The sequence below is a fragment of the Sabethes cyaneus genome, chromosome 3 (assembly GCF_943734655.1).
Source record: "Sabethes cyaneus chromosome 3, idSabCyanKW18_F2, whole genome shotgun sequence".
Taxonomy (NCBI): domain Eukaryota; kingdom Metazoa; phylum Arthropoda; class Insecta; order Diptera; family Culicidae; genus Sabethes; species Sabethes cyaneus.
Genome location: NC_071355.1, coordinates 56,228,609 through 56,238,394, shown reverse-complemented (window position 1 = coordinate 56,238,394; position 9,786 = coordinate 56,228,609). Strand labels below are relative to the sequence as shown.

At 41.3% G+C, this 9,786-nt stretch overlaps 1 protein-coding gene across 1 annotated transcript; it reads right to left on the bottom strand.

The window, feature by feature from the left end:
- Positions 1-390: 390 nt before the first annotated feature.
- On the bottom strand, positions 391-9,343 carry LOC128743544 (connectin-like; the record flags this gene model as incomplete). Its single annotated transcript, XM_053840141.1, has 3 exons — positions 391-887; positions 8,194-8,410; positions 8,477-9,343. Coding segments are annotated over 3 exons (1,581 nt in total), but the record flags the coding sequence as incomplete, so codon positions are not given.
- Positions 9,344-9,786: the final 443 nt, after the last annotated feature.

Genomic DNA, 9,786 nt, shown 5'->3' with positions numbered 1-9,786 from the left:
TTTCTTACTTGCGGTATCTTAAATGTCTCACTTGATCATCACTTTACCTTATTATGTAGAAAGAATCTATTTATTTCATTTAATAAGTATTTTATTATATTAGCTTAAATCTATTTTCAGCAGTTAAAAAGAGAAGTAGCTATAAAGATCAGGGGGTTTCGGCGGTGACACACTCCGCGTTTGGTTTCTGCTGTTTATGCAACGTCTGGGGCTGGGTTCTGCTTAAGGGACCATTTACATTACATCTACTAGTTCACGCGAATTGCGCAAAGCTCTCTCTCTCTCACCAGCAGAGTCTCCGTTTAAAATCATGTGTTTGCATTTCAATCTTTGTCTTTTAGTTTCCTCTTACGTCTAATACATACACAGGCGGAAAATAAATAAGCAAGCTTACCATCTAACACTAGAGATCAGCACTAAACCTACGGAGGAGGCGAACAATGCTACGACAGAAACGAGCATCATTCGACTGTGACCGACGGCCGATTGCCGGATGGCGCTAACACCGGAGTGTCCCCAGGGCAAATCAAGCAATCCTTTCGATTCGCGCGGATTCGGCCCATCGGTGGGGCCGACCAGTTCTTCCGGGCAGGGCAACTGCTCTTTGCCAAGCTTGAACAGACTGACGATCTCCGGCTTCGTATCCTGCACCGTCGATTCGTTGTCCAGAGCGGCATCCTCGATGTAGTCGCCTTCCTCGTCGAACTCGTTCTCCGGGAACGAGTTGTCCAGGTTCGCTTGTGTTTGCTGCGATACACTGTTGTAGTAGTTCTGCTTGCCGAGGGTACACTCGATGGCGTGCAGGTTCTCCTTCAGATTTTCGTTGCGCGTCCGGTTGCTCAGGTCGTAGATCCAGGCCAGGCGGCAGTCGCAGATGAATCGATTGTCTGCAGAGAAGGATATTAAGAAAAGTAGTAAGATAATATCTATTTTAATGGAAATTGGAATTTTCAATTTAATGGAAATAAAATTAAAAACGTCGTAGACATTAATTCATTCTACAAAACACCTGTAATTCATTTTCTGTGCGGTTTTACAACTCTGTAGGCCATTACTATTATGTGTTCAGTTAGGTAGTGCGATTCCAAAATAAAAATGCAAAGCTGTTTTAATCAAATGCATCAAACTTGTAATTCTCTACTCGCTAAAGGCCAAACTAGCGTTCAAGAGAAGAAAACAAGCGGGAGTAAAATATTTCATGAGAATGGACTTCGATAAGATCGGTTCAAACTCTATTACGCTTCTAGTGCGTTGGATGAAAGTTGATGACGCAACATTTCTCCACAATCAATAACAATTAATTTCTTGCGCACCAGTCGATAAACAAGTCCAGAAGCTTCTGTAAAGGGTGTCCACGATAAAATTGCAACACACAAAATTAATTCGCGTAATTCGAGTTTTTATCCGATTTCCATCAAACTATCAGGGCATCAAATGAAACAATTAAACTTAGTTTTAGTGTCTTTATTTTATTAAATTTCGCCTTCGTATCCGAATGTCCGTACTTTGACCCTAACTCCATGAAATTTTCCACAACCTCAAAATCGACATGTTTTGCATATTTAGCCATGCTTTCTTCATTTCATCAACTGTTTTTTCAGAAGGTTCTGCTTCATAATAGCCCAGTATTTCTCGATTGGCCGCAGCACCCGTGTATTTGAGGGGCTATGACATTTTGGCACGAAATCGTCATTACTTGCCTTATGCCACTCTAGCATGGCCTTTGCATAATGGCATTAGGCCAAATTCTACCAGGAGATCGCAGAACAATTGTGAGACTTCAGAAGAGGAAGAAGTCGCTTTTGGAGAAATTCTTTTAAATACACCAGTCCATTCATGGTACATGCGGTCATGAAAGGTGTACTCTGTTGTCCACTTGAACAAATTTCTTGCCAAATCAAGAATTTCTTGGAATACTTCGACATCTTCTGAGCGGAGGTTCTCTGAGACATCAAATTTATCTTTTGCAGTTTGGTTCCCCGGAAACTGGTTGCAGTCCGTTTTTACGTAGGGATCGTCGTTCATAACGCAGCAATTAGGTTTCGTCAGCTTTTGATCGTATAACTTCTAGGCACGGCTTTTCGCGACCGAATTCTTTTGAGGCCTTCCGAACTTTGAATGTACGCAATTCAGCTCGAGTTTTTGCCTTCTGCACGAAACTTATGCTCAGATTCAGTTGCTTCTGCTCTTTATACAACGGAAGAGTTTGGTTTCCCGTCGAAGGTCCGAACTACGCATTTGTGATCCTTAACAGTATACGGACGTCTTTTTCTCCACATCTTGACTCACGATCGATAGTCAGATGTTCTTTGATCCGTTTTATGACACGAGAAACCGTAGAATTCGGGATTACCAACTTTTTACCGATGGTACCATGTGATAGTTTCTTATTTTAAATGTACTTGTGCAGATTTTTTCGCAAACGAGCTGTTCTTTTGATTCCATTTTTTCATATCTTCGCGCACTTGATAAAAAGACTCACACAGTATAAACAATGCATTTTGAGCTTTTTCCATGCAAGGTTTCTATTAGGTTACACTAATTTGAGCGTTTTGCGATTTTATCGTGAACACCCTTTATCAAAGAGCATGGAACCCGTTGACCATGATCCTGGGGATTAAAAAGCGCGAGAAGGAGAACAGAGATTCTGAAGAATTAGAACAATCATTACGAGTTAATAACTCGCGTAAGTTTCGCGAAAAGGTGAATCAAACTCGTATAGGCTACACATCGAAACCTGACATATTTGGGACGAGGGAGGGAATCTGATCACAAACTAGCTCGAGGTGGTCAACAGGTGGAAGCAGTTCTTCGATGAAAACCTCAATCGCAAAGTTGCAGAAGGAGGTGGAATGAAAGTATACCGAGGAGTGCCCATGGAAGATAGTAATATCCCATTACCTGACCTCCAAAAAGTCAAACGAGAAATCGGGTTTCTGAAGACCAATAACGACGCTGGTAAGAACCGCCTACCGGCAAAGAAACGCTGGCAATGGCTCTACACTGGGTTATTTCCAAAATTTGGGAGGCGAAGAAGATGGTTTTTCCCATCTACAGCAAGGGTGATCGGCTCGACTGCCGTAACTAATGCTGGTAAACACCGCCTACAAGGTACTTTCCCAGATCCAGTCACGCCGTCTGCCACCGATAGCGCAGGTTTTTGTAGAGAATTACCAGGCGAGCTCTATAGGGGCTCGCGCCATTACGGACCAGATTTTTACCATCCGAGAGATCTTGCAGAAATGTCGGAAGCAGGTACAACTTACCCACGCGTCACATCTTTATTGATTTCAAAGCAGCATACGATACAGTTGATCGAGACCAGCTACGGCGGTTTTCTATATAAACTGACATAACTGACCAGAGCTACATTGGGGATCGAGTCAGGTGTTTCGTACGCATCGCGGGGTTATTCCCCGCTTTTCCTGCATGCGGTCTACGCCGGACTAAAAGCGAAGTCTAGGAGGATTAGACTAATAATAAATACGTCGAAGACTGAATTAATGAAAGGAAGAGGCTCGAAGGAGACGATGACAAAGGCTTGCTTCCCACGAGCGGTAACCGTTGACGGTAACCGTTGAACTAGAAGTGGTAGACGAGCTCGTGTATTTGGGATCGCTGATGACCACAGACAACAACAGTAGTAGCGAGATCCAGCGGCACATTCAAGCGGGAATTCGCGCCTACTTTTCGCGACGCTATGATCAAAAAGCATACGCTGTCGTACGAGCTGACCATGTACGAGACCTTTATTAAACCGGTAGTTCTTTATGGACTAGAAGCCGTAACGCTGCTCAAGGGAGGACATATATGCCCTTACCGTGATACTGCAGAATGTACTGCGGACGATACAACTGCGGGAGGCACAGCGGAATACAAAATGAAAGCGGCGAGTGCTGGAGGTGTATGAATCATGAGCTACAGACACTACCTAGAGAGATTCCCATTGTGCATCTGACGAAAGTCGGTAGCCTTCGGTGGGTCGGATACGTTATAAGAATGCCGGAGGATAATGCGACAAAAACAGTTCTCGTCAACAATTCCATCAACACCAGTAACAGACGGGCTTAACGTACAAGATGGCTCGGCCAGGTTGGCGGCGAGTGACCCAAAACCGAGTTGAATGGAGACGACTGTTTGAAACAACACGTTCGGCTGCTGGCGACGACGACGGGAATGGCAGACATTTTCAAGCATATTAAATTCTCGAAGTTCGCTAAAATTTTGCAAGCTGCCTGCCGCCGCGATTTGAAAAGCGTCATTTGTAGTACAACCGGGACCATCATCCAAGGAATTTTCGAGAATGAGTGTCTGGAAAAACGTCAGCAACCTTTCTTGAAGCAACATGATTGTTCCGTGTTGTTTAGGACTGATTTGGCATTCTGCCATTACGGCACAAAGGTCATAGAGTCATCAATAATAAGCAGATGGTGCTCCAGGACAAAAACCCTCCAAAATCACCAGTGCACCGTCGTATTGATAAACAATCAGGTGAAGTCTGAAGAAGACACCAAAAACCATTGGAAGCGAGAAATAATTTGAAACAAATTGGCGTTCTGTGGCGAATAAAGTGGACAAGGTACAGAATCGGAGGACAGAAGCTAAATGAAAGGCACGATAATTCTGATTCGGACAGTCCTTCCGATTAAATATTTTTTTTGTATTTTGTACTAAGTAAACTTCTATGAGATTTAACTATATCTGACCAATTTTCATCGTAATTATGTAAACTGTGCTGTTGTATGTAGTAGATCGCGTTGGTATATCTCAGTGCAATGTTAGGAGCGGAGAATGGTAATACTAGCCTTTGTTTCAGGCCTGTCGAAAACTGCCTCCACCATAGTAAAGTTTCTGGCTATGATATTTGAGCAGGGCTGTCTTGCACTCAGTGCACCTATTTTACGTTTTTAGCTGTAACACTTCAGCCAAAAAAATTTTGAAAATGTTATGTATGGAGAATTTATAAAGCCGATTATTATCCATAAGATTACTGAATTAAGTATTGCTCTATCTTAAGTATTTACGGCACACTCTCACTTCACACTGCACAGTAGTCCAAAAGGGGAAAAAGTGGAACTTTTTTCCTACACACTTAAAAATTTTTACCGAACACAGCAATTTTTTGACGAAATTAGAACTGCTGGGAGTTCGGTAAAAATTTCGGTGATGGATATTAATGTATTCGGACCTTCAGTAACGTTTGGCATCACCGAAATTTTTACCGAACACTCAGCAGTTCTAATTTCGTCAAAAAATTACGGTGTTCGGTAAAAAAATTTTAGTGTGTAGGCTTTTGTTTTCATTTTATCATTTATCGTCTTCGGCGTTTTTGTTCGCATGAATATTCCCCTTCATCTAAAACTGTCAAAAGTTAGTCATCGCGTACTATAATGAAAATAAAAAAATAGCTGTTTTTGTCTTAGGAAATATAGACATAGTTTCTTCGGCAAAGTTGTAAATATGGTAAAAACAAGCAGCTTTGCTGAAGAAATAAAATTTCTATCTTTATCGAGTGCTGAACTATAGGGTATATTCTTTTAAACTTCTTTAAAAATTGGTTTCTCATACTTAGGTTTTGTTAATTGCATTTTACAAGAATACAACGTTCTAGGTAATTATCGAAGCCCTCAAAATACACGTTTTTGCAGAAGATCGCAAATCTCTTGGACCTTTACTTGCTGAGTTATCGCATATTCAAGCTTTAAATTTCCATTGGGGTAAAATGGGGCAAACGGATTTCTGAAATAAGTGCTTCATCTTAAAATTAAAGTCGAATACTATAAAACTGTATGGGTTCCGCTTGTCCCCAACCACCCAAATGAGAGTACGGCAAGCAAGCGTTTTATGTGTTTCACGTCTGCTAAAGGCTCGATACACGTCCATCTTTTTTGTGTTAGTAGATAGACACATGGTTTCTTCGGCACAGTTATAGAAAATAACAACTTTGCTAAAGAAATTACATTTCTATCTCTATCGAGTGCAGAGCTAAAAAGTATTTTCCTTGGAAATTTTTTAAAAATTAGTTTTTCATACTTAGCTTATGTTGGTTGCATTTTACAGGAATATATGGTTCTAGGCGATTATTGAAGGACTCAAACTTCGCGTTTTTTCAGAAGATTGCAAATCTATAGGACTTTTCCTTACAAAGTTATTGCTCTTGGTTTGTGATGTTAAGGACAAATAAAGCTTAAATAAGCGATAACTTTGTACGGAAAGATCCTAGAGATTTGCAGCCTTCCACAAAAACATGTGTTTTGAGTCTTTCAATAATCACATAGAGCCATATACTCTTGTAAAATGCAACCAACGTACGCTAAATATGAAAAACTTATTTTTAAAGAATTTCCAAAGAAAATGCTCTATAGCTCTGCGTCGATGAAGATAGAAATGTCATTTCTTTAGCAAAGTTGTTTTGCTTTATATTTTCCATTACTTTGCCGAAGAAACCATGTGTCTATCTTCTAACACAAAAAAATGGACGTGTTTCGTGCCTTTAGCGAACGCGAAACACATGGAAATTTAAAGCTTGAATATGCGATAACTCAGCAAGTAAAGGTCCAAGAGATTTACAATCTTCTGCAAAAACGTGTATTTTGAGAGCTTCGTTAATTGCCTACAACATTGTATTCTTGTAAAATGCAACTAATACAAGCTAAATATGAAAAACCAATTTTTAAAGAAGTTTTAAAGAATATGTCCTATAGTTCAGCACTCGATAAAGATAGAAATTTTATTTGTTCAGCAAAGTTGCTTGTTTTTATAATATTTACAACTTTACCGAAGAAACTATGTCTATATTTTCTAACACAAAAACGTTATTTTTTTATTTTCATTATAGTAAGCGATGACTAACTTTTGACAGTTTTAGATGAAGGGGGATATTTATGCGAACTAAAACGTCGAAGACGATAAATGATAAAATGAAAACAAAATACTAGGGAAAAAGTTCCACTTTTCGCCCTTTCGGACTACTGTGCACTGACTTTTTAGTAGCAAGAACTGTAACGCTACGAACCTTGGAGTGGTATCGAGATGCTAAAGCTACTGGATAGCTAGGCCATCATAGCATGGCCTGCATTGAAATTACGGAGATGGAGTGTTATTCCAGCAGTTAAGATACAAAGTAGTTTTATGAGGGTAATAACTAGACGGTTTTATGAAAATACGTAAGAACTGTGCTAACCTAGGAGGCCGATCAACGCAAAAACGGGGACGTAAGAGCAGCTGTATGAACATTTCTTGACGCAATTTGCCAAAAATCTTGCATGACCTTCTCCGGCCTAAATGAAATTTGCAACACCACTTAAGTGACCATTCTTTTCTACCAAGTCAGTCGACCATTGCGATTCAAGCCCAATTTTTATAAAGCGTGTATGTGTATGCGTTAAAACTATTGATTATAGCAGAATGGTGTCTAAGAAGAAGTTGTAGATCATTTATTTGACTTTGTAAAAAACATTTTTTTTATTCTTTTAATTTTTGAAATGTTTGAAATACTTTGCGAGGCAACTCGATAAATGTTGAGGTTCATTTTGACCCATTATCTGTTCATGTTACGTACATTAGGTTACTAGAAGATTGTTATTGAATGGTGTTGTCTGAAGGGCAAATGTGCAAAAGACTAGCACCATGTGAAATCACACGTTCTCTTAAATCAGATTAAAATAGCCAAAGGGACCTTTAAAAATTGCAAAGCCAGGCACTCTTTTGGTGGTGCTTACAAGTTTAAAAGACGAGTGTGAATCACGATATTTGCAAGTGTACAGGACTGCTGGTATTGTCAAGTTGATAAAGCCTGGTACTCTAGGGCGAGCTGTACATGTCGTGAGTACTTCGGACGAAGAGAGTATTCAGCAGCGAGCTGGGCCAAAAGCGACGATTTCGTGGTTTATTTTACTGTGTACTAGGCGAGATTATTGTTTTCATTTGAATAAATAGGAGCGTCAAAAAAGCAATACATTGGGGTATCTGGTTATAAGTCGGTTAAAGTTGTTGTGGTACACAAAAAACTCCATTAATTTTTTTTCGAGTGAGTGAATTCTTCTAATCGGGATTACCATGAATGATTTATAATCCTATCAGCAGAGGTAGGATACTTTCTACCTGAGTAGAATCAAATCATGGCACAAAATTTCAATAACAAAATAAATTATTAAATAGTGAATTGATCCCGTGCATTGAAAACTAACTTACCGCGAATCGACAGCAGTGCACTGCTGTTGACCAGATTGTCCATCAGCGGAACGATGTGGTTGTAGCTGAGCGTTTCCAGAGAGTTTCCGTCCAGATTCAGTACCAGCAAGGATGACACACTGGTAAAGGTTCCACTTTCCAGCGTGATCAGTCGATTATTCTCCAGATGAAGGTAGCGCAAATTGTTCAAACCATCGAAGGCTCGTTCGTCCAGTTTCTGTAATTGGAGAAACAAAAAGCACGAAGTCAAAATGTGTTTCTAATTCATAAGCAGAGAACCAACCTCAATCTTATTCCCGTCGAGGAACAACATCTGCAAGCTCCATAGATCGGCAAACACGGTGGCACCTACGTAGTTGACGTCGTTGTACGACAACTTCAGAATCTTTAGATTTTCCAGCCCCCGGAAGTACTCCTTGGCCAGTACGGAGATCATGTTCAGCTCCAGACGCAATTCCTCCAGCTTTGACAGCTCAATGAAGCCGTTGTCGTGCAATTCGGAAATACTGTTATTGGCGAGATTCAGTTTGATCAACAGCGGCAAGTTGACGAACGCCTCCCGGTCGATCTTGCGGATGTCGTTGTTTTCCAGCACGATTTCCTCCAACGCCGGGTGGTTGGCGAAAGCGTTCGGATGCAGCGTTTTGATTTGATTGTTCGGCAAGTTGGCAACTCGTAGTTCACTTAGATTGCCGAATGCGTACGGATAGATATCGGCGATGATACCGTACTCGATCGTTAGAGTGCGCAGTTTTTTCAGCGTGAAAATTACATCCGAAGGGATGTAGGTGAGATTGCCGGACTTTCGGATGGTGAACTTCAAATGTTCTAGGCTGGTTTGCGTGTGGAAGGCCAACCAGTTGGCGTCCTTGCGCGGCAGCTCTCCATCGAAGATGGAACAGGATGCTTTTTGCGCTTTCGGGTGATTCTCCGGCGAACAGTGGCAGGCCAGCTTCATGTTGATGTCCTCGGAGCACAGATCCACCAGCTGGGTGGTGATGGTGGGCTGCGGAGCGGAGATCTGTGCCGATTTGCCTTTCCGGTAGGTGTCTTTTTCGTAGCTTCGTGCTACGGTCGGCTGCAGGAGGGTGGCGAAGGTGAGGGTGCCGAGCAGTAGCAGCAGCAGCGGCGTCAGCGACGCTGGGCTCGCGAGCGACGTGGGTGTCCGCGGTGCAGTCGTCATTGTTGGCTTAGTTTATTGTTTTCTGTTTGGTTTCCTTTATTTCACTGTTTTCGCTACGCAATGCGGAAAGTGGTCCGGGTTTGGTCTGAAAAGGATGAGAAAAAAAGGGAAAAATGAAACTGTAAATACGCTTTGCTAATTGGTTTCATTCGATATCATTTGTTCTACCGGAGAGTTCATGCTTCCGCGAAAGGATTCTATGCGAGGGTAAATAATCCAAATTGTTTGCTTTTGATTTGTTTTGGGCAAAGCTAAACAAATAACTCTGTTTGGCTACCGTCTGGTATGGATCGGGATGGTAAATATGAGGGGGGAAATTATTGGATTAGTCGGCAGTTTATTGACAGTTTCGGGACTTTGTGAGCCGATCTGTCTGTTTACATCGAAAAATGTGTACATTATCATCCCTT